Consider the following 24,640-nt stretch of genomic DNA (forward strand, 5'->3'; position numbering starts at 1 on the left):
GTCTAGGTTGGAAAATGCTTATAGACGTTATGACCGTTTGCTTGAGGGACGGGGGGTCCTGAACAACTCATAAGGAGATGGGGGTTCTCCTGGGGGACGGGGGGTTTCCTGNAGTAGTGAGACATGGGGGTGGCCATGGCTGTGGTGATATTCTCAGAGAGGATATGGGGTCGGTAGGACATTGAGATGTTCTACGCAGATCACGGGGGTGGTCTAGGTTGGAAAATGCTTATAGACGTTATGACCGTTTGCTTGAGGGACGGGGGGTCCTGAACAACTCATAAGGAGATGGGGGTTCTCCTGAGGGGACGGGGGGTTTCCTGGATACCGATAGCTCGAGGGACTGCGGTCCTGAGGGTGGCAGAGGAGATGGGGTTCTCCTGAGGAGATGGGGGTTCTCCTGGTACCGTGATCTTAAGGGTGACGACCCGAGGGTGAGACGGTATGGCTCAAAGACGGGGGGTCTGAGAGTGTGATCGGTATGGCTTGAAGGTTGCGACCTAAGAGCAGATGAGTTGGTGGCAAAAGTGTCAAGGTCGTGGAAATAAGAATGGTAACCGGATGTGGATTTATGAGACTGATGGGGGTTCAATCTCAGGGTTACGGTTGAGATCGGAAGCGGATCTCGGGATTGATGGGGGTTCAGTCTCGGGGTTTTCTATGTGTTGACCGGGAGGGTCAGGTGTATGCTGGTCGGGAGGACCAGAGTGGTGATGACCAGTGGGTTCTGGGTGGTTTGGACCAGTGGTGTCCTTGTGGTGGCAGACCAAATGGGTGGATGGTAGGAACCGTTGCGAAGGTGTTTTGGTGAGTTTGCGGATGAGTGGCGGTGTGTTCAGATTCGAGGACGAATCTTCTGTTAGTGGGGGAGAATTGTAACACCCGCAAACCAATTTTTGGTATTTTGGTAAGGGTGTCGATCGACACCTTCTAGTGAGGCATCGATCGACACCAGTTATGGCCGGTTTGGTCGGTTCAATTTTAACTGTCCGGTTTGCGTGGTTGGTTTAGGGAATCCCTAAATCGAGTGTAAAAGAGGGGAAACGACCTAGGGTCGTGTTTTGGGGGTTATTTGGCCGCTTTTAGAGAAAAAGAAAGAGAGAAAAGTGTTCTTGAGCTTTTGGGAAGAGATTGAGAGATTCCTTGCTGTTCTTGGGAGATCTAAGGCTGGGAAGGTGTTAGAAGCTTGCTAGGAGTGAGGGAATTCGTCCTTGTTGGTCAGAATCTTCTTGAAAGAGGTGAGTGCATGACCATGGCTTATCTAAGCTAAGATCTCTAGATTCTATGTGATTTGGTGCTTATGTGGTTGTTTCTTTGAGTTCCCTATGGTATTTTCGTCGCTGTTGTGGCTGGGTTTGGCTTCTGGGAGTGCAAGGAGCGGATTGGAGAAGATTGGAGGCGAGATTCGGAGTTTCTGATCGAGGGAAATCGCTGCTCGGCATCGGTGTCGGTCGACACCAGTTGGGGTGTCGGTCGACACCAACGCGAGGACGGCTCGGGACTTTGGCGAGTGTCGATCGATGCCATGTGGAGGTGTCGGTCGACACAAACTAGGGTTTTCGGGAGTGTCGGGCAGGGTGTCGGTCGACACCAGTTTGGTGTCGGTCGACACCAGATAGTCAGTGTCGATCGACACCATCTGGTGTCGGTCGACACCCCTTGTTCAGTTACGATGGATGTTGCATGCTATGTATATTGCCTGGTTTGTTTTATTGATTGTTGTTTGTGGCATGTAGAGATCTTATTGCTTGTGTGTATAGCCCAGTAGATGGGAGGATTGCCTCACTGAGTGTTTATCAAATACTCATGCATCTCAATTTGTGTTTGTGGTGCAGGTAAAGGCAAATTGTGTAGCGTGGAATCATGGCGATGAGGAGGAGGATGATCTAGGGTCTCGTTTGTGTGGTGTTGGTTATATTATTTATGTTGGAACCTTGGTTAGAGTTGTGATAGGTTGCTGGATAGATTGGATAGGAATGTTATTGTATTGATGATGTATCGTTTCTGTATTATTGGTATGTTTCCGCTGTGCATATTGGTTGTTATTGGTTTAATGAGGAAATGGTGGTCTGGGTGGTTCAATTAAGTAGTATGGGATGCTTAATTATATGTTGTACTTATTATTAAAAAGAAAAAAAAGGGGCGGTCGTTTCATTTTCCAAGCATCTTCTTCAAATTGATCCGTGAAATAATGGATCAAGTGATTTGGAATGGTTGCGAAAATTTTGTCACCCTGTTTAATGTAAATATATAAAAGGAAGAACAAAATTTTAGAACTATCTTGAAATTTACATATGTGTTTATAATTACAGAAATTTAAAAACACATAATACTTTTACTTACAAAGATATCACAAACAATCATTTCAATACAGCCTTCTTCTTCATCTGTTTTTCGCCATTTCCGAAGAACCTTGACACAAATACGACCATAAGAATCCCATGTATACATGTTACGTAGTCGATCAAAGCCCAGATTCATAATATCAGATAAAGAAGGAAAAAAAAAAATCTTTTTGGAAGGAAGTTAAATGAGTGTGCACAAGGTGAAAATAAAGTATTGGAAAGGGAAAATTATATATAGAGTTAAAGATGCATATTGAGGTATTGAGATTCACCTAATTTGATCGTGTTTGAGTAAAAGAGTAATTATCGGGATTATATTCAATGTATAAAGCAAAACTCTGATATTCAATCTGAAATAAATGATACGGAAGGACCGAGCAAATTCATGGCTTGCATGAATGTGAGGATGGCTTGCATGAATGTTTTGTAAAAAAGAGAAGATTCACTTGTCATTTAGGATTGAACGTTTATTAGTAGCTATGAATTAAAGAGAGATGTATACATTGAATATTTTTAAAAAATTATACACAAGATCATGTACTGATTAAAAGGCATTATTACAAAGGTCATATTTAACAGTATTCTATATATAAATTGTATAGAAGATAGAGTTGGTAAATCTTCATTATAATTTTATTCAATAATGAAATCATTAAAAATTAAAAACAATAAACCATAACCAATGTCGAAATTATAACTTGAAATTATACATGATTATCATATTTAACAGTATTTTATATATAATCTGTATAGAAGATAGAGATGGTAAATCAACTTTTCGAAAAGTAATATAACTACAAAATCTTAGTTGTAATTTTATTCAATAATGAAATCATTAAAAATAAAAACCATAAACCATAAGCAATGTCGAAATTCAAAATTCTCAAAGTAGATAATAAAAATCAAAGGAAATTAATTCAACAAATGGTTTAGTTCCTTCGAAACACCAGCAGCATTAACATCTTCCGAATCAACCAACTTAGAACAATGTTTTTTGGATGTAGATGATTGGTCATCTCTTTCGATCGCGTTTGATGAACCTCTTTTTGATGATGGTGTGGAAGAGGTTGAAGCATCGACATCAGATGGCTCACCGCCATCAGTAAGCGTTAAAGAACCCTATGAACATAAATGTTACAGTTATAAATCAAATATTAATCTTCGACAATCAAATTATATATATATAAAATATTGATACATGACCACCAAATAACATTGAAGAAGGATCTACATATGTGTTTGAAGGGACAATCTCAAGATTAAAATTATTCCTGTCAGAGCACAATGCAGCCACATTGTAAGTGGTGGAGTTCCCCCTAATATGTTTTGACTCGATAGAAAGGAGGAACTCGAATGTCTGCCCTTCTAAAGCTTTAACTTTGGGAGGGATAGATTCAGGATCTTCTAGCTGATATAGATATAAGTAAAGTGATTGTTTATGACTGAATGATTTAAACAATCTAAAGGTTCGAATAAAACGTTATAAACAAATATACGTCTATAAACATGCATAATTACCAAATTGTATCTACTGTTTAAGAGTTCTGAAGCTTGCATTCCAACCATATTGGCAGCGAAGCTGTAAAACACCATACATTTCGATTCTCCAGTTTCGTCTTTGATTTTTAGATAAATCCAGAACCTTAAATTATTTTATGTTAAAATTTCGTTGATTTTATGTTAGTGTTATATAGAAGTATATAATTAACTTATATATAAATTTAGGTGTAAATTTCAATAAGAAACTTGCTTGGGAGAGACATTTGTTGTATACTCTTTGCAATACTCACAAAAAAAACTTTGGTGATGGTTTTTGCTTTTCATCTTCCAACTTAATGCCTTGCTCCACGATAGTCTGTTTATTGCATTTTTTACATGCAATGTAGACCCAAGCATAGTCTCTATCGACTTCCAATACTGTACAGACAGTGCGACACATCTCTACCTATAAAGATTTCTTTTTATTAAAATTTATTAAATTTATAATAAATTAAAGGATAAAAGATTGTTATAGCGATAGTATACCTCAAAGGCATGAAGGACTTCTTGGATAGTTTTCACTGGGTATTCTTCTATTTCTTCCTTTTTAGGTTTTCCCCAAAATACTTTCTTTTGCAATGAATCCATGATCGTCAATTGCAAGCCATCATTAGAAAGCCTAAGATTCAAGGTGCACGGGTTATTAAATTTTGACAATAGACGAGAATATATATAAAAGTATATGACGAAAGAAACTGACATATGTCTTTGTTCTTCAACATCAGAAATTACTGGATTGATTATAACTTGTGACCAGTCCCATTGATTTTGAACAGTCCAGACATCTGTAAAAATGGTTGGACGTAAAAAATATATAATAATTATTTGGTCCGTTTTGAATATGTTGGAGGGATGGAAAATATATACCGTTATAAAAATGGACTTTAGCAAATCTTATTAAGCTAAAAACAATACCATCAGTAGACTCGTGGCAAGCTTTACTTATTATTTGGGAGCAAGTACCCCAAAGAGTACACAAAACACGTGTATCCCTATGTAAAAAGTAATATACAAAAATGATTAGATGTTGTTTTGCAATATTTGTCAGGTGTTAGATAAATTGTAAAACAGATGTTAGATAAAAAAAAACTTACTCAGAATTTCTCAGGTGGAAGTCGATTTTGGTAGTTGGTTTGTTAGTTGAAGTTATTTCTTTAATTTCACCACACAGTCGACAACTTGACCAAAGAAATCTGAGATAAAAAATTTTGGTTAGTTTAGAAGTAAAAAGTAGGACATATTAATGTTAAATGTAATATGATAAACGTACCGAATAAAAGACTTTCGTTTTGCTTCCCGGAAAGCACATCATCATAAGATGCTAATGAAAGAAACACATCATCAGATATGTTATCAGAAGGGTTAACAACTGTTCTCGATGTGAAGACAATCTTCCATTTCAATTCAGATAGCTTGACAGCACCATAAGTAGGAGAAAAATTAAAAGTTGAAATAAGGATCCAACTCCCTTCTTTGAGTTTCCCTTCAAACGGTCTGATTTGATCCTTTTTCACAGTAGCAACTATCTTATCACCCTACAAAATACAATTATATAATTGAAAAATCAGGTAAAAATAATTATATATAAGAACGATAAGAATGAAATGAATGATTACTACCGCAGAATCTACTAAAAACATTTCAATGGTTTCTCCGATTTAACGTTGTAATTCCTGCACAGATGCAAAATCTTGACTTGTATAAGCCAGTTGACTCTATAGGGCCTGAGTGACTTTAGAGGGGAAATGGGGAGAGGTGAGGCTAACATTTTCGTTTCTTAAGCAATGGTTGTGTATGAAAATAAATTTCTTTGTACAATGAGTGTGTTCTTATATAATTTTTACGATAGTGTATCGAATTCTGACAAAAAAAAAAGATGGTGTATCGAATATTCACACCGATAATTAAGGTGGTACTGGTTTAATGATCCGATAATGTCAAGAGGAATAAAGATCTCTATACTAAAAGAGTTAAGGTATCTTCTGAGAGAATATCGGTTACCATATATTGTTACAATTTAAAGTAACATTATGGATTTATATGGTAATTATCATAGTCGGTTTAGATATTTATGAAATTTATTTAATAGTAGTATTTATCGAGTACGCTAAATTCACTACAAATGCGGGATTTTTTATTTGTAAGATCTCTAACAAATATGGTTAATGGTAGATTTGAGATAATTATGGAATTGATTTAATGGTATTATATGTCGACGAAGATAAATTCACGAAGAATGCAGGATTTTTTAATACTAAGATCTTTAACAAATATGGTTAGTGATAGATTTGAATAATTTATCCGTAACTTTGTTTGGTTTGTTAATATGGGCCGGCAGACCCAATAGGTATAAGTAAACGAATAGATTTGAAATTAACGGTTAGGATGTATTATTGAACGGTCAGGATGACATTATAAGATCGGAAATAATAAAACGGGTCATTTTAGATCCGCGTGTTTATCCGTTTAGGAGGGGGTGGAAATTTCGTCATTACCCTTTTAAAAAATCGAATATTTGATCATAACTCCAATGGCATACCTTTGTAAATTTTTACAAAACAAAGTTTATAAACGTCTTTAGAAATAATAGTAGGGATGACATGTTTTTGTAGTGATATATATATATATATATATAGTATTACAGCATAATGTCACCTTGGTTTTTAAGATAGGCATATAAACGACATCGATTCATAATTTTATTAATCATATCCGTAAGACAAAGTTACAAAGAGGAAGTGGAGGAACAATGAAACAAAGGAGTGCAAACTTGCCGATTACACACACACAACCCCATTATCCATTATTATTGCATGAGAACGTAAATAAAACAAAACATCAACTGTATGATTCATTCATTTATAAGTGTTCAACTTACAAGCACTGGTAGTTCGCTGGAGCTGTTCTACCGCAAACATTGAGGAGAACGGTGAGATCGATGGGAAGGCTAAGGTTGAGTCCAAGAACGTTAGCCTTGACCAAAGTGCAGAGGCAGGCTGCGGCCTCAAGGTCAGCCAAGCCTTGGATGAGAGTGCAGCATGGCTGTACAGGTGGGCTTCCCACTGTTATGTTCACTAGCTTGAGCACATTTGCGCAAAGAGCGACCTGCAGGGTATTATCAGGACAAGTCCCTGTGGTCGCAGTGGTGTAAGTGAAGAAGAGGAGGTTGAGGGAAAGGAAGAGTGCAAGGGAGGTTCTTGGAGCCATTTGTTTTGTGGACTTCAAAAGGCTTAAGAAGTAGTAGTGAGTTTAAGTTTGTTTGAGATTGGTGGAGAGAAATGTTAAGTGGTTAGTTGGTATTTATAGGGTTTTCATTAGGAGAGAAATGTGAAGGTTTTCACTAGGAGACAAATGTGAAGGTTCCGATGAGTTGACTAATTTTTAAAAAGATAAGATTCGATTATTAATAAAACTTAATTTTCATCATTCTTCAAATGAGCTGGTAATCTCTAAAACTATATGGTTATAACTAGCATTTGATCCGCGCTATGCGCGGAAATTAGATGAGGGTGTTTTTTTCGGTTGTTTTGTTAATTTATTTTTTGGTTATGTATTTTTCCTTTTTCCATCTGGTTATGTTGTTTGTATGTTTTCCTTTGCTCTTTTGTTGGTTTATTTTTTTTTATGTACTTTCAACTAGTATAATGTATTTTTTTTTATTTTTAATAAATTTACATCATTATGATCTTTTTTTTTGNTCATAACTCCAATGGCATACCTTTGTAAATTTTTACAAAACAAAGTTTATAAACGTCTTTAGAAATAATAGTAGGGATGACATGTTTTTGTAGTGATATATATATATATATATATAGTATTACAGCATAATGTCACCTTGGTTTTTAAGATAGGCATATAAACGACATCGATTCATAANTTAGATGAGGGTGTTTTTTTCGGTTGTTTTGTTAATTTATTTTTTGGTTATGTATTTTTCCTTTTTCCATCTGGTTATGTTGTTTGTATGTTTTCCTTTGCTCTTTTGTTGGTTTATTTTTTTTTATGTACTTTCAACTAGTATAATGTATTTTTTTTTATTTTTAATAAATTTACATCATTATGATCTTTTTTTTTGTTTTCAAAAAATATAGAATTAGAAGTTAAGTTTGTATAGTAATAGTTGTTGTCTCGTTTTAGTCGTTAGTTGTGCTTAATTAATACTTTTTGTCATTTTGTCGTCGGAATGTTATTTTGTTTTATTATATGTGGTTGTAGATAATCTTTTAATTATTTTATTATTTAATTACTAACCTGTGCAAGTAGTTTTTTTGTCAATACTTTTGTGTTTGTAGTGATTAGTTAGTAGTTTTTGATTTAAAATGTTTAAAAATCTCAATTACTTACAATTATGTTTTCATTCTTTTTTTTTTTTGTGTTTCTGCCGTTGGTACTTATTTTCAGCAAGCCTTAAAGTTGTATTGGCCCGTTGGGTATTTAGTGGTATATCATTGAGGTGGGAATGGCTTTGTTCCCTTTGAAAATATGATGTCTCATGAACGGATAGTAAGAATTTTGAAACTATTTCCTTGATGCTTCTAATCCTACTCCATTCATCCCTTTCATCGATCCACAAACTTTATTTTTTATTTGGTGTATTTGGGTGTTTTCTTCTTCGCTTCGCATCCGTAGGGGGTAATTGGTTCTCCCCTGATGTTTTCGTTCCAAATAAGTTTTAATTAGTGTGGAAATCTGTTCTTTTTGAAATTGTTTTTTTTCCTTTCATTTCCTAATTAATTTTTCCATTGTTTTTGAGATCTTAGTTTTAAGTTTTGTTTCGGTTGGCTGCATAGTGTGGGTTTCGATTGGATGTGAATTGTGTGTTGTAAAATTAAATTTTCGCCTCTATGATGCTCTTTTAAAAAACATTTTGGGGTGTATATTTTTGTGTCCGGTTTAGTAAGTCATTCAATTTAGGTCTAATGTGAACAAAATGTGGAAATTAAATTTCAGGTTCTTTTCCTTCAACTAATGGTGTATGTATCTCTTTCATTTTTTCTGTTTGGTGATGGTTTTCTCAATTGCTGGCGACTAATTTTAATTGAATTTCAGTTGTGTTTCCCTGATCCTCTGTAAGTGTTTGTCTTTTTATCGTTTGAGTAGTTTTTTCTTTTTATGATCTATGTGACCCTGAAGCTAAAGACCTTTTTGCATATGTCTATCTCCTGGTGGTCGTAATACTTTTAGACCTGTTTTTGAGATGGTTTGTGTGAAGTTTCTTCAATATATGTTGATTTTGTATGTTCTATTTTTGTTGTCATGCTAAATGGTGGATTTTTTTTTCTCAATCGTTTGTATTCTTGCTATACTTCCAGTTATGTTCTCTCGTTTGTATTCTTGACGGCAGAGTGGAGGTTCGTAGAGAATAGTTTTATTTCTACAGCATATAAAAAATGTATTACTAATGGATTGGGCTTTAAAAATATATATAACTGGGTTTTTAAAGAAATATGAAACAAAGAAATATGAATTGTTTAGTGGATTGTGCGGAACATTTAATAAAGTAGCTTATATGACAGTACGAGGAATGAGGAGAGGTAACTTTATATATATAGATTTTAACGAACGTACAACCTAGTTGGTGCCTTGGTGGTAATAAGTTATATGTCCATCAAAACAAGAAAAATTGGTTAATTGATGAGATCGTTTTAAACTTTTAACACCAACTTGAGATCTAAAGTCAATTTGATAGTGTGGAAAAAAAAACCAAATTTGTCGAACTTAAAAGAAAAAAAATTGTGAATACTAATTTGGCCAATTTGCAGTTTTTCAACTACGGAAGGACAGCCTTGTCCAATATGAATTGTTACAAAATAAATTGCAAGAGTTAGAGCCAATATATGACAAAATCATCGTTGTTATTCCTCTTTCGGATAATATGTTTCTATATTGAATTGAGATGTATGCGCGAGATCATACTACTTATATCCTTTTGCTGAATCACTAACATATAATTGCGTGTATTAGTGGTATCTATTTTATCATATTTCGGATTCTAAATTAGGTCGAATATGCCAAAACGTGGTTCACGGCATGGGTAGTACGGCTATAGGAGAGATCGAGAATTAGTACTAATATTGATCAATCGAATTAGTAAATTATTTTCTTTTTTTTATGGATTAGAATTTACCTTTACTTAACGACATAGTATTTCTATAAAAACTGAAAAATGAAAGAAGTTGGTATGGTTCAAATAGTTTAAACCAAGTAATATGTGGTGGTGATCATCCTCAAGACAAAGTTAATTTCGTAAACAAGTAAGAATGATCTAAAAGTTTTCTAAGCTCAAACACTAATCTCTTGAAACTAGGAGAAACTATTTTAAATTTCAAACCCTTGTAGTCTATGCTATTCGAACTCTGCTGGCAGGACTTACCTTCCTTTACCACTGAAACAAAGCCATTCGGTTTAACAAATTTTTTGAAACCTCTCAAACATAGCAAATTGTCCATCAAATAAGAGTAAACTCATAGGCCTAAAAAAAGGCTCTACTAAAAGATAGCGGTCTAAACGTTATATTATGTCACCATATACATCTATATGGATATTATATTGTTTCATCTGAAATCTTAGGCTACACCACATAGATAATAATAATCAAGTGATTGAGGAGAACGAAGTTGAACTTTTGGTGTACATATATTTCTTTTTGAAAGTTGACCCGAAATATTTGGGATGGTTAAAGCTTTAATTCAAATAACCAATTACATTCTGATGCTTCGGTTTTGATAGGATATTATTTATTACCAAAAGAACATGGTCCACACTTCATAATATTTGTTAACAATTCATAATCTATACTCCCCAAGAATTTAGTTGAAATATACAAATGTCTCGTGTCCTTTTCGATTGTCATTGGGCCAGAATTAAAAGAAAAAAAAAACATATTTTAATCCTTATATGACCAGAATTTAAAATTGACTTTAAAATAAAAGAAAAATTATGAACGTGTTTACCGAGTCAGAAACAAATCAAGAAAAAATTTCAAGATTCGTAAAGAAATGTTAAAATTAAAAATAAACTATGAAAAAATAAATTTTAATCCTCACTTGATCAAAATTTTGAAATGATTTAAAAAGAAAATGTATTAACAAACATAACGAGACAGAAAAAAATCAAGAAAAACAATTCAAGATATATAGAAGAAATGTTGAAATAATTATTTTACTTGCATTATTATTAATTACTAGCAATTAATATACTTAAAGAAGATATTACAAAGAATAATACAACTTAAAGAAATAAAATCTTTGACAAAATCTTTCTCTATTAAAAACTAACGTGTCATGGGTTAAAATTTGAATAATTAGATTCAATTTCATATATTTATTTCGTTAAATTGTATAATTTTATATATTATAGTAAACTTTGTAAATAATTTAATTTGAAATACTTAAAAGTAGTTTAATTTGATATTTGTATATAACACAAATGTACTAAGACACGGGTCATTAATATATTACTATAATATAAAAGAATTTCAAAAATCAAATAGATTATTAAAATTTCAGATACATAAACTAATACAATATATTAAATTTTTATTTTAAAATAGAAAATATACAAAAAATTATATATAAAAAAATTAAACTTCTAGTATGTTTCTATATTGAATTGACATGCATGTGCGAGATTATACTACTTTTATCCATTTCCAAATAAAAACATATAATTATATGTTTTTATTAGAAATATTGAAATTCCACGGAAACATTTCATGGGTACACAGACCCCCTAATATTTTCTAAGATAATCGAGTTCACCGACTCTAGTTTAAAATGAAACATCTATATTAATATTTTTGAAGTACATTTTGTGTTATGTCCTTTTAGGTTTACTTATTTAAATTTTTATTTACAACATTAACCCCTCAAAAATTTCCAAAGATAGTATCACGACAGATTTTGTTTCCTAAATCTATATTAACATTTTTTAAGTACATTTGGTGTTTTACCCTTGAAGTTATATGTAATTAAAAATTTATTTACAAATTTAATCCCTAAAAACTTTCCAAAAACAACATCATTTCAGATTTTGTTTCCTAAATATTTTACATTTCATTCCAACCAAAAAAAAAACAGCAATCAATATTAAATAGAGACATAAACTATGATATATTTTCCATTTTATTTTCCAAACATGTGAGTTTTGATTATTAACGTAAGAAGAACTTCGATTCCTTATTATTTAAATATTATAATTAATATATATATATATATATTTAATAAAATTTAAAATATTATGACTATGTAAAATTAAAAAAAAAATACTATATAATGTGGTTATAAAAAGCCAAAAAAGACATGTTGGAATTAATAAAATATTATTAAATATGTGCTAAAACGGGTTAAATCCTTATTTTATTATTTGCCAACACTATAAGTATTATAATATCTGACATATAAAATCAATTTATTTTACCTAGGATTGTGTAAAATAATTAATTCATTAGGAAAAATGTGACTTAATCACATCATATAAATGACTTATTATGTATTTAGATCCCTTAATTTTTTTGTTATAATAATTAAAAATCGAAATAAATCTCAAACACTAAACAAAACAAACTAAATATAATAAACAAATGATCATATAGTATATTACATGTTAAAAAATTAATAGAAATATTTAGTCGTACAAACGGCCGGAAAATTAGGTTATTTCTCTATTTATAAAACATCCAATATTTAACAAACAAATAGAATATAAAATATAAATAATAATAAAACTATATGCACGCGGTATACCGCGGGTTAAAATCTAGTATATATGAAGACCTAATGGCAAGGAAAATGCATTACTTGCTAATGATTAGTTTTTTTATACACGTGAGAAATACGAACAATCCAATCATATGATAAAAAAAACTATAGCACAAATGTACTAAGACAAACAACGGATGAGAATCACCGATTCCTGAAAAATTGGTTAATGATGAGATCGTTTTAAACTTTTAACACAAACTTGAGATCTAAAGTCAATTTGATAGTGTGGAAAAAAATCCAAATTCGTCGAACTTAAAAGGAAAAAAAATTGTGAATACTAATTTTGCCAATTAGCAGTTTTTCAACTACGGAAGGACAGCCTTGTCCAATATGAATTGTTACAAAATAAATTGCAAGAGTTAGAGCCAATATATGACAAAATCATCGTTGTTATTCCTCTTTCGGATAATATGTTTCTATATTGAATTGAGATGTATGCGCGAGATCATACTACTTATATCCTTTTGCTGAATCACTAACATATAATTGCGTGTATTCGTGGTATCTATTTTATCATATTTCGGATTCTAAATTAGGTCGAACATGCCAAAACGTGGTTCACAGCATGGGTAGTGCGGCTATAGGAGAGATCGAGAATTAGTAGTACTAATATTTGATCAATCAATTTGTAAATTATATTCCTTTTTTATGGATTAGAACTTACCTTTACTTAACGACATCATATTTCTATAAAAATTAAAAAAATGAAAGAAGTTGGTATGGTTCAAATAGTTTAAACCAAGTAATATGTGGTGGTGATCATTGTCAAGACGAAGTTAATTTCGTAATAAAGTAGAAGTGATCCTAAAGGTTTTGAAACGATCGTATCCGGATTTTCAATGTTCACACAGGACACACGAGAAACGATCTCGTCGGAATCCTATAATTCCGACGAGACAATCAGCGTAAAAATCGCTCTTTAGAAAAACTCTCACAAATACACTAATCCCCACTTCATCTAGTTAGTGAGTCGCACAACCAACCATCCCTAGTGACCTAGTAACAAGAAAGGTGGGCTGAAATATTTGATTCCATCCAGCTACGGACAACACTTCCCCACGAATACTCAAATTCACTAATAACCCCTCTAGTGTCGAACGGCACCTCCACCTAGTATCGAACATCACCCATCACACCACTTGCGAACCAACATACATGGTGTCAATCGACACTCTACTAGTGTCGGTCGACACCGACGCCCACGGCATCACTTCCATCGATCTCCTGTAACGCCCCCAAACCGTCCTATGGCTGGAAATACCCAGAATGGCCTAGAGACGCCACTTTGGAAACAGTCACCAACGATCCGACCGAGGTTCTAAAACCCATTTATTGCATTGACCGGTCCATCGGTGTGGTTTCCACCACTTTAGACACCACTTAGAATTTTCAACCCTCGCGATGCCCAAGTGTTGTGCTGTCCCGGACTAGGATCTATGAGTCAATACTCGTATTCGAATATAAAACCGAATCTTTCACTAGATTAAATATTTCACAAAGTTTGACAAAAGATTTATATCGTTTTTATGGCCAGGCCTAATGCCAAAAAGATTATACAGATTTTTCTTATAAATATAAACATACTATTTATTTTACACAAAGGCACAAAAAATACTTTCCGGGCTCCTATCGTCCAACACGCCCTCTAACACCCCTCTATTGGTTACCTGCAGGACAAATATTATCATAAGTAATCTAAGATTACTTAGTAAGTATCAGGGGTCCCTGCAGAAGATTAGATTCTCACCCCAATCCCAAAATCACAAGGAATCAATCAAGCAACACGCAACAAGCAAACATCACACAAAAAACAAGCAGAGAAAGCATGCGGAAGCTAAATAACAGCATATGCAAGCAATCAACAACATCCAAACTTGAATAAAAGAGAAAGATTTTAAAACAAGTTTACTAGGGCCCAGATATGCTGCCTCTAGCCATATAACTCATTTCTCCGCATTGCAACCACAAAGGCATGCAACCAGAATTTCCCCCACTTATACTACACCGTCGTGTAGAAGCTCCGGCCATGGTAGCTAACCAAATCTATCCGAGCATTCGACATGCAACACAGCCCTTTCGTCTGATGCATGTCGTAAACAACCAGGCGAAGGTGAGACACATCCTTGTATTAGTGTGCTTATGGCTGTTGGACCTCTTGTCACAACGCCACACACTAATACCTTCCATTTCATGGATATTTATGTTTATAAGCCTTATAGAACTTATAACACACTAAGTACAACCACTTAACCTCACATGCAATAGATGAAAAATGCAGATCTGCGATCATGCATATGATCTACTATGGAGCACATCCCACACGTAGTAACCAACACAAGGTGCATGCAAAACTCAAGAAAATCTAACAAGAAATTCAAGCAGAAATGCAACTATATGCACATGCAAACTGACACTAGATTGAGTCGTTGACAACAATCTAGTTCAGATCTATACTCCCTGAACTCACAGATTTTTGCATATCTTCATCTTCTTCAATCCCCAACTCTTGCTTGCTTCAACTCTTCTCTTCGCAGATGAGGCAAACAAACAACTAAGCTTCCATACTTAGGAGAATTTCTCTCTTTTTCTGTGTACTCTCACTCGAACAGCCTCTAGGCGTCTCTCTCTCTTTTTCTTCTCCAAATGAGAGAAATGAGGCTATTTATAGAGAGTATGGGCGAGCTCCTCTGTCCACATGCAGGGGGGGGGTATGTGTCATCACCATATTTCTCCTTCAACACTTGGGAAAAATATTATAGTGAGGTGTCACTCTCTCATGCTTCTCTACATGCGGTGAGTGGGGGAATATTCCTCCCCACTTCCTCTCTTGGGCGATTAATTAATTGCTTAGTGGTTCCTCCACTAGTGATTAATTAATTAATTTCTACTAGCTCCTCTAAATCTGCCAATAAAATATTATTTTAGTGGTTTCTTCCTGCTTCCCGCAACCTTCTTTGTTCACGACACTATCTGCATGGACGTCCACTCATCCGTTTCCGTACGCTGTCCTGCGCGTACCGCGTACGCTGGTACGTACCAACTGATCGGCCTGATGCTTGATTTACTTTTTCCCATATATCTGTCGGCAATTCCTTTCTGCTTCCAAATTACTTCCTTTTTGATCTCTTCCCGGGTCGATTCTTCAGGAAAATTTTATTCCGTAGTGAGGGTCACTACATTCTCCCCCCTTATTAGAATTCGTCTCGAATTTTATAAGGTCTCTGATGGCCCTGCCTTGTCTTCTTCATCGATAAAGAACTGAGGATACTTGGCTCGGAACCTCCATTCGTCTTCCCAAGTTGCAACCCTTCGGTTCTGTTTTCCCCAAAACACTTGGATCTGCTGAATTTCCCTCTTTTTCAGCTTCCTATTCTGGCGTTCACCAATACTCATTGGTCCTTCAGGGTACGTCAGGTTTGTCTTTAACTCCTGAATTGGTTCTTCCACGATCGCATTAGGATCTAGAACATGCTTCCGAAGTTGAGACACATGGAAGACCTTATGCAAGCGGATTTATTCCGGCATGGCTAGACGGTAAGCATCTTCTCCAACTCTCTGTTCGATCTGGTAAGGGCCTATGAACCTTACCGCCAGCTTTCCAACTTTCCCAAATGTATCTTTCCCTTTCTGGGCTGTGACCTTCAGGTACACCCAGTCTCCAACATCAAACTCCACTTCACGCCTCTTCCGATCGGCATACTTCTTTTGACGATTTTGGGCTTTCTTCATATTCTCCCGAATGTACTGGATCTTCTCTGTCGTCTCGTCAATCAGCTCATGATCAAAACTCGATCTCTCCCCCTACTTCCGTCCAACAAAGCGGGGTTCTACATGGCCTTTCGTACATAGCTTCGAATGGAGACATGCCGATACTCTAGTGATAAATATAGTTATAGGAGAATTCAGTCAGAGGTAAGTTACCTTCCCAATCTGCAGACCAATCGAGCGCGCATAGTCGAATCAAATCTTCTATGGTCCGAATTGTCCTCTCTATCTGCCCGTCCGTCTCTGGATGAAATGAGGTGCTCATGTATACATCCTTTCCCATTGCTCGCTGCAAATCTTGCCAAAATATCGATGTGAACTTTGGGTCGCGATCGGATACTATGTTGGCTGGCACTCCATAAAGTCTCAAAATTTCATCAATGTACTTCTCCGCTAAGTCTGCGGCCTGATCGGTACTCTTGAAATGAACCAAGTGAGCCACCTTGGTCAAACGATCCACCACTACCCAAACTACATTGTTAGCCCTTCCTGGCCTTGTGGGTAATCCCGTGATGAAATCCATCAAAATCGACTCCCATTTCCACGTTGGTATAGGTAAATTGCGTAGTAAACCTGCTGGTACTTGATCCTCCACTTTTACCCTCTGGTACTTGATGCTCCAGTTTTACCCTCTGGCATGAGTCGCACTGACTCACCCACTTCGCTATCTCCCGCTTCATTCTGGGCCAATGATAGTATCTTCGAACATCTCGGTACATCTTGGTGCTTCCCGGATAAATGCTTAAGGCAGAGATATGGGCTGCCCTTAAAATTTCATGTCGCAGCCCACCTCGGTTCGGGACTGTGATTCTCTCATTTAGTAATAGCTTACCATCATCTCCCAAATGATAACCACTCGCGTTTGGCCCATCCAAATTCCTTAGCTCTTCAGCAATCTTCTTAAGATTCTCATCCAATGGTTGCTCCTCACGAATCCGTCGTAGAAGACTAGCCTGTGTCACGGCTTGCAGTCCTAGCGGTTCGCTAGATTTTCCCTCCAAGGCAAATAATTTCACCTTCTTGAATTCTTCGGACAATGCTTCCACGTCCTTCTACACATCAATGTCGACCCTTAAACTGCTCAAGGCATCTGCCGCTACATTAGCATTTCCCTGATGATATTGAATCTTTAGATCATAATCGGCAATAAACTCCATCCATCTCCTTTGTCTCAGATTGAGATCCGGCTGTGTGAACAGACATTTAAGACTTTGGTGATCAGTAAATACCTGGACCGTCTCCCCATATAGGTAGGATCTCTATATTCTTAATGCAAACACCACAGCAGACATTTCCAAATCGTGTGTAGGATAATTCTCTTCGTGTTTCCTAAGCTGTCTTGACGCATATGCAATCACAGTGTCGATCGACACTTGGTTGGTGTCGGTCAACACCTCCCTTCCAGCAAGCAGATGATACTTGTTTCCCTAGTTTGTGTGTTTGTTTGTTGATTGTTTGACATTGGAATCTCAGTTGCTTGTGTGTATAGCCAAGTAGATAGGAGGATTGCCTCACTGAGTGTTTATAAAATACTCATACATCTCAATTTGTGTTTGTGGTGCAGGTAAAGGCAAAGTGTGATCGTGGAATCAAGGCAATGAAGAGGAAGATGTTCTAGTGGCTCGATTGGTTGTTGTCTAGCTTCTGTTAGGTTGCTAGAGTTGAGTCAATAGAACATTGCTAGGTTGTTGGTTTGATGTTTTATGTTTCTGTTGGTTAGTTTAAAACTGCTATTGAATTATTGGTTTATTATTATTTGATTATTGGATATTGGTATCGTTTTATATTATCTGCTATTGTGTGGTTGTGGTTAGGTGGCTAGTGAATATGGGACCACTAGTTTAGATTATTATTATTATTATTATTAAATATAAGGGGTCGGATCGTTTCAGTCCATTTTATCAATTGCTCCTCTCTTAGTAGCAAATTTGTATGTAATGACGCATTCATATGTGCTAAGAACACTTCCTTCGCCAAGTCTCGAAGGAAACACAATCTATCCCGACATCTTCCATTCGATCCGAATACATTACCACATCGCTATTTCCATCCCAACCAAACACTCATTCCAAAAATTGTGGACTAGGGGATTCCATTTAAATCCTTAGGGTCACCCAAATTCCCAAATACCCAGTTTGAAAACGTTTTTGTAAAGAAGGTACGTGTCTTTTTCACAGGCACAAGTCTGGTCCATATCCCTTCCATGGTCGGGCAATCTCGTAACACATGCAATTAAGTCCCCCTTTTACGAACGTCACATTGTGTCACATAAGTGTCTTTTATGTCTCTCCACATTAGTCAAATCACTTCGTGCACCACCAACTAAAGAAACAGTCTCACTCACTTTGGCGTCACAACTCTGCATACTTGATAAAAACACTTCCCCATCTCCTGCCTAGGTGAGCTATCACGTGTTAAAAACGAGTAGGCTAACTTCACCGTGAATCCATTATCCATGTCTTAACATTTTCCCTACGATATTAAGTCCTTAACCCCTGTGGCATATTCTAACACTTTTGCTACAAGCTGTAACTGTGTTCTTTGATATATATGGCAGAAAACGTGCTAGCTCTCAGCTCGTCCCATCTGTTGGTGATTTAAGCTATTAATCAACGGTTATCTCACTAAAAATCACAAATTTTAATGAATGGTCACATTGTTTAAACGTATGGTTGCAAACATACGTCGAAACCGTTGAGTATTATAAATACTCTGCTTCTCCACAACAAAATAGAATAAGAAAAGTGAGAAAGCGAGAGTAAAAAAACCAGATTCACAAATATCAAAGTTTGAGAACAACTTTGGTGATAAACACAAAAACAAAACACAAAATCTCTATTTGATTCTTTTGTATCTTAGCCTAGAACAAGAGAGAAATGTTTGATTCTCATATTCTACAAGAGATTTCGTATAACCCTAGGCTTGAGAGAAGGGTCGAAATACTCTTTAAGGAAAGTGCTCATGTGCATGTTTCAATCATTATCCAAGTTCACCTAACACCGGTTTCTACAACATTCTTAAAGAGTATTTTCTGGTGAACTATGACCAGTGCATCGGTCCATGAGATGACTTCAAAGTTTGGCAAGTTGGATAAGTTCGAGGAAGTGGACTTTCAAAGATGGTAGAAGAAGATGCATTTTCTTCTCACTGCACTCAATGTGGTGTATGTTCTAAGCATGCCAATGCCTACTATGGCGGAGGATGATGAGAAGAAGTCTGTGGAGGAGACAAGGAAGCAACTTATATCTATTTGGATTTACAAATTAGATGGTTATGCTTTAGATTTCAATTAGAATGAAATTATATATCTATTTGGGTTTATAAAAGAGCGGTTTGAGTTTTTAATTTTATAATAATAAATACAGATTTTGTTTTCTTATTTTATAAGGAGGTGAATGAATAGATTCTTAAATGTATTATGACATGTCAAATTTTCATTGGTTAAAATAAGGAGAGGTGAGCATAGGGGTTCACCTTAGGGGTGAACCCAAGAATTGTTCTAAGAAATTTAGTCTATGAGATTCCATTGCGGCCGAGACCGGTATCACCAATTTGTATACCTTGTGATAGTAAAACAAGTGTATAATGGTAAAAGTCACGACACCTTGGTGTTAAACATAGCATGATACGTGAGCTGATCACTCAAGGGGAAATTACCATACAGTTTGTTCAGTCTGAACAAAATCTAGCGGGTCACTTGACTAAAGGGTTAGCTAGAGACTTGGTGATCAAGTCAGCTAAAGGGATGGGTTTAAAGTCCATTTGAAATTTTCGATACCCAATTCCCCTCTAATACAACGTTAGAGGCTGAATTCAATGTAGAAAGCTTACAGTTAAAGATTGAAGCAGTTGTTAAAACATCTCGAGGTAAGTGCTTGAACCTTCAAGCAAAGATTAGGTTGAAGTTCTCTTCGTAATTGAAACAACCCTTCCCGTTTTTTTTTTTTAAATACCTTAATTTACTAGTGGTCCCATACCCACTAACATCCTAACATCAATCAATAACAGCGGATAACCAAATAAAATAATTCCAATAATATCCAACATAATAATCCAATAACATCATAATCCAAACAAAGAAATAACCAAAAGCTAACATCCTACAATGTTCCTTTGACTTAATCTAGCAACCTAACAACAGCTAGACCACAATCAATCAAGTCTCTAGAACATCCTCCTCCTCATAGCCCTTGATTCCACGATCACACTTTTCCTTTACCTGCACACCACAAACAACAATTGAGATGCGTAAGTATTATCATAAATACTTAGTGAGGCCATCCTCCCATCTACTGGGTTATACACACAAGCAGATGAGACCCTCAAGTTCAAGCAAAACAAACAACACACAACAATACATCAAACCAGAAAAACAAGTCTCGGATAAGACTAGTGTCGACCGATGCCAAACGGTGTCGATCGATGCTACAACAAGGTGTCGACCGATGCCAAACAGTGTCGACCGATGCCCATCAAATTGGTGTCGACCGATGCTCCTGAGTGTCGATCGATGCCTCCTCTGCAGACACGATCTGCGCGAATCCCAGCGACGAACTCCGACTCCAATCAACCCAAAATCGACTCCAATCAAGTCTATCCATCTCGGAATTCACTAGAAATCACACAAACAACGAACCCAAGCAACAAAACAACACAAACAGCAAGGAAAACACTCAAACAAGAGAGATCTCATGCTTAGATCAACCATGGTCAAGCACTCACCTCAAGAACAAGAAGTTTGGATTGAGAAACGTGGAAAACAACACCTCCAGAAGCTTCCCCTTCGATTCCAGCAACAGCTAACCCTCCTACAGCCTCAGATCTCTCCAAAATCACCAAGAACAAGCCCAGAAATCTCAGAAAACGTTTTTCTCTCTTTTCTCTCTTTCTTTTCACTCAACGGCGACAAAATGAGACTCTGAAACCCTAAAATTCGTCCTAAGACACTTATAACTCGACTTAGGGATTTTAATTGAACCAAACCGAACCAATTCGGCAATTAAATCAAACCGGTCGAACCCAGAAATTAGTGGTGTCGATCGATGCCACTAGGGTGTCGATCGACACTCCTTCCAAAATCCCAAATTCTGGTTCGCGGATGTTACAATTCTCCCCCACCAATACGGATTCGTCCCCGAATCCCGCAATACCGTCCATCTGCCAAGGACCTCCGTGCCACCGTCATCACGGCCCGCACGTCCCCAGACCGGACTAAACACCATCAGTCAAGGTTTCCCGTGCCACTGTCGCAACAGCCCGCACACCTCCGACTGACCCTCGAGGTCTCCCTCTAGCCAATATACTCGCATCATAACACTATCTGCTCACAACACAGTGCTTCCCCCGTCCGTGGTCGCAACCAACGGATCATGCCGGCTCGCTATCAGGCCAACCGCCTTAAGCTACGGCATCCAGGAAGTCACACACACACACTCCCCCGCTCTCGGGTCGCAACCCTCGAGACATACCGGCTCACTGCCGAGCCGCGGCTCACAGCTACGGTATCCAGGGAGCCTCACATATCCCGCTCTTGGGTCGTCACCCTCAAGCGCGCTCTCGGATCGTCATCCGAAGCAACATACCACTCCCACTCTCTGGCCACAAAGTCCATCGAGCTATCGGTATCACGTGAGTTAGGCTCGCACGGCCTTGAGCAAAAACAAACACTGATGCCAACGAGTATCTCCCGGCTAGATCTACCTCACATTTCCACAAAACATTCCCATTTTAGAAACTTTCTATTTATGGAAACCTTCCTTTTGTGGAAACTTTCTATTTATGGAAACTTTCCAAAAATAGAAACCCGAGCTATTTCTCTTTTCCCATGACAACAACAGTCAAACATAAAGAAAAATACTCATCTTATTAATCTCAAAAATGTCATAATCGTTACAATCTCAACGAAATTACATCAGAAAAACCAAAAATACAACAACCGGAGCCAACAACCCGCATCCCGAGCACCACCTCATCTTGATACTTAGTCGCACAACCAACCACCCCTAAGCGACCAAATATCAAGAGAGATGGGCTGGAATACTCCGTACCCGCTCCAGCCACGGACTACAACTCGGACCCGGCTAGACAAGCTCAAGTCGCGGTCTGCTTCTCAAACCACTTCTTAAACCTTGCCTTCATCCTCGCCTCGGGCTCCCAAGTCTGCTCCTCTACTCCGTCACAGTCCCACAGGACTCTCATCAAAGGAATCTTCTTCTTCCGAAGTTCCTTGACTCTCCTCTCGAGCACCCTCACTGGTCTCGCCTCCAAAGTCATGTTAGGCTGAAGATCCTCAGGAATCTTAGCCAACAACTGATCACCCTCGTGAAGACACTTCCTCAGCATCGACACATGAAATACCTTGTGGAACGCACGCATAACCTCAGGCAACTCCAACCGGTATGCCACTGGTCCCACCCGCTCAACCACTCTGAACGGACCCATGTACCTCGGACTCAACTTAGTCTCTGTCAATGACCTGTTCGGACCCCGCAACATGGCCATCTTGAGGTACACTCTATCACCAACCTGAAACTCAAGATCCTTTCTCCTCTTATCAGCATAGCTCTTCTGCCGATCCTGAGCCTCCTTCATGTTCAGCCTCAAAACCCGAATCTTCTCCGAGGTCTCCTGAACAAAATCTGCACCAAATATGCTCCTCTCCCCCACCTGAGTCCAACATAAAGGTGTACGACACGGCCTCCCATACAGGGCCTCATAAGGAGCCATCCCAATACTAGCCTGGTAGCTGTTGTTATAAGCAAACTCCACCAAACTCAAGTGATCTGCCCAATGACCACCCCAATCCAGCACACACATCCTCAATAAATCCTCCAAAATCTGGATCGTCCTCTCTGACTGACCGTCCGTCTGAGGATGATAGGCTGTACTCATATGCACCTTCGTGCCCAACTCTGCCTGAAACGCCCTCCAGAACACCGAAGTGAACTTGGAATCTCTATCAGACACAATACTAACAGGCACACCATGCAATCTGACTATCTCCCTCACATACTTCTTGGCCAAAACCGCTGCTCCATCAGTTTTCTTGATGGCCAGAAAATGTGCAGACTTAGTCAAACGGTCCACAATGACCCAAATAGCATCAAACGTCCTCGACACAGGTAAACCTACCACGAAGTCCATCGTGATCAAATCCCACTTCCACTCTGGAATGGGTAAACTCTGTAACAAACCACCAGGAACCTGATGCTCCGCCTTCACCAGCTGGCAAGTATCACACTTCGCCACCCAGTCAGCTACGTCCTTCTTCATCCCGACCCAGTGATAATACCGCTTGAGATCACGGTACATCTTGGTCGCCCCTGGATGAATAGAGAACTTGCTCGAATGAGCCTCTCTCAGTATCTCCTGCCTCAAATCCTCACCCTTGGGCACACAGATCCGACCATGCACAAGGATAGTACCATTAGCAGAAACCTGATACTCTGCACCCGCAGCCTTAGAGGCATTCACCAGCCCCTCATCACTCTCCTGAGCTAACCTCACTCTGCTCAACAAATCTGCTCTATCAACTGCCTCCAAACCCAAAGGTTCTTGTGAGATAGCACACAAACTCAATGCACTAATCTCACCTACCAACACCTCCATATCCTGCTCCTGAGCCGAAGCCACCCGCTTCCGACTCAAGGCATCTGCAACCAGATTAGCTTTACCAGGATGGTAAGCTATGTCCAAATCATAATCCGCTACTAACTCCATCCAACGCCTCTGCCTCAAATTCAGCTCAGGCTGAGTAAAAATGTACTTCAGACTCTTGTGATCTGTAAATACCTGTACCTTCCCACCATACAGATAGGATCTCCAAATCTTAAGAGCAAAGATCACTGCTGCCATCTCCAAATCATGAGTAGGGTAATTAGCTTCATGCTTCCGCAACTGCCGCGAAGCATAAGCTATAACCTTCCCCTGCTGCATAAGTACACAACCCAACCCCACTCTAGAAACATCTGTATACACAACATAAGGCTCGTCCTGCTCAGGCAATGCTAACACCGGCGTGGTAGTCAACATCTGCTTGAGACTTGCAAAACTTGCCTCACACTCTGGTGACCACACAAACGGGACATCCTTCCCTGTAAGCTTAGTCATCGGCTGAGCCATACTCGCAAAACCCCGAACAAACCTCCTGTAGTAACCTGCTAACCCCAGGAAACTCCGAATCTCAGTGGCACTCTGCGGCCTCGGCCACTCCCTGATGGACTGAATCTT

At 37.7% G+C, this 24,640-nt stretch overlaps 2 protein-coding genes across 2 annotated transcripts; both read right to left on the minus strand.

The window, feature by feature from the left end:
* On the minus strand, positions 6,562-7,169 carry LOC104748299 (putative lipid-binding protein AIR1). Its single transcript, XM_019231660.1, has one exon. The coding sequence runs from the start codon at positions 7,089-7,091 to the stop codon at positions 6,759-6,761; it is 333 nt and encodes a 110-aa protein (XP_019087205.1). The 5' UTR covers positions 7,092-7,169; the 3' UTR covers positions 6,562-6,758.
* LOC104748309 lies at positions 15,857-16,934 on the minus strand. Its single transcript, XM_010469974.1, has 3 exons — positions 16,568-16,934; positions 16,235-16,401; positions 15,857-16,144 (listed from the first exon to the last, which is right to left on the minus strand). Exons 1-3 carry the CDS (start codon positions 16,932-16,934, stop codon positions 15,857-15,859), a joined length of 822 nt encoding a protein of 273 aa, XP_010468276.1.

This window comes from Camelina sativa, chromosome 2 (genome assembly GCF_000633955.1).
Source record: "Camelina sativa cultivar DH55 chromosome 2, Cs, whole genome shotgun sequence".
NCBI lineage: Eukaryota > Viridiplantae > Streptophyta > Magnoliopsida > Brassicales > Brassicaceae > Camelina > Camelina sativa.

Excerpts from the sequence above, each read along its gene's own strand:
- LOC104748299 (XM_019231660.1), bottom strand. The coding sequence starts at position 7,091 with ATGGCTCCAAGAACCTCCCTTGCACTCTTCCTTTCCCTCAACCTCCTC.
- LOC104748309 (XM_010469974.1), bottom strand. The coding sequence starts at position 16,934 with ATGGATTTCATCACGGGATTACCCACAAGGCCAGGAAGGGCTAACAAT. Across the intron at positions 16,402-16,567 it reads TTGGTCTGCAGATTGGGAAG|AGAAGATCCAGTACATTCGG; the intron begins GTAACTTACCTC and ends ACGAGACGACAG. Across the intron at positions 16,145-16,234 it reads GGAAAGTTGGAAAGCTGGCG|GTCTTCCATGTGTCTCAACT; the intron begins GTAAGGTTCATA and ends CGCTTGCATAAG.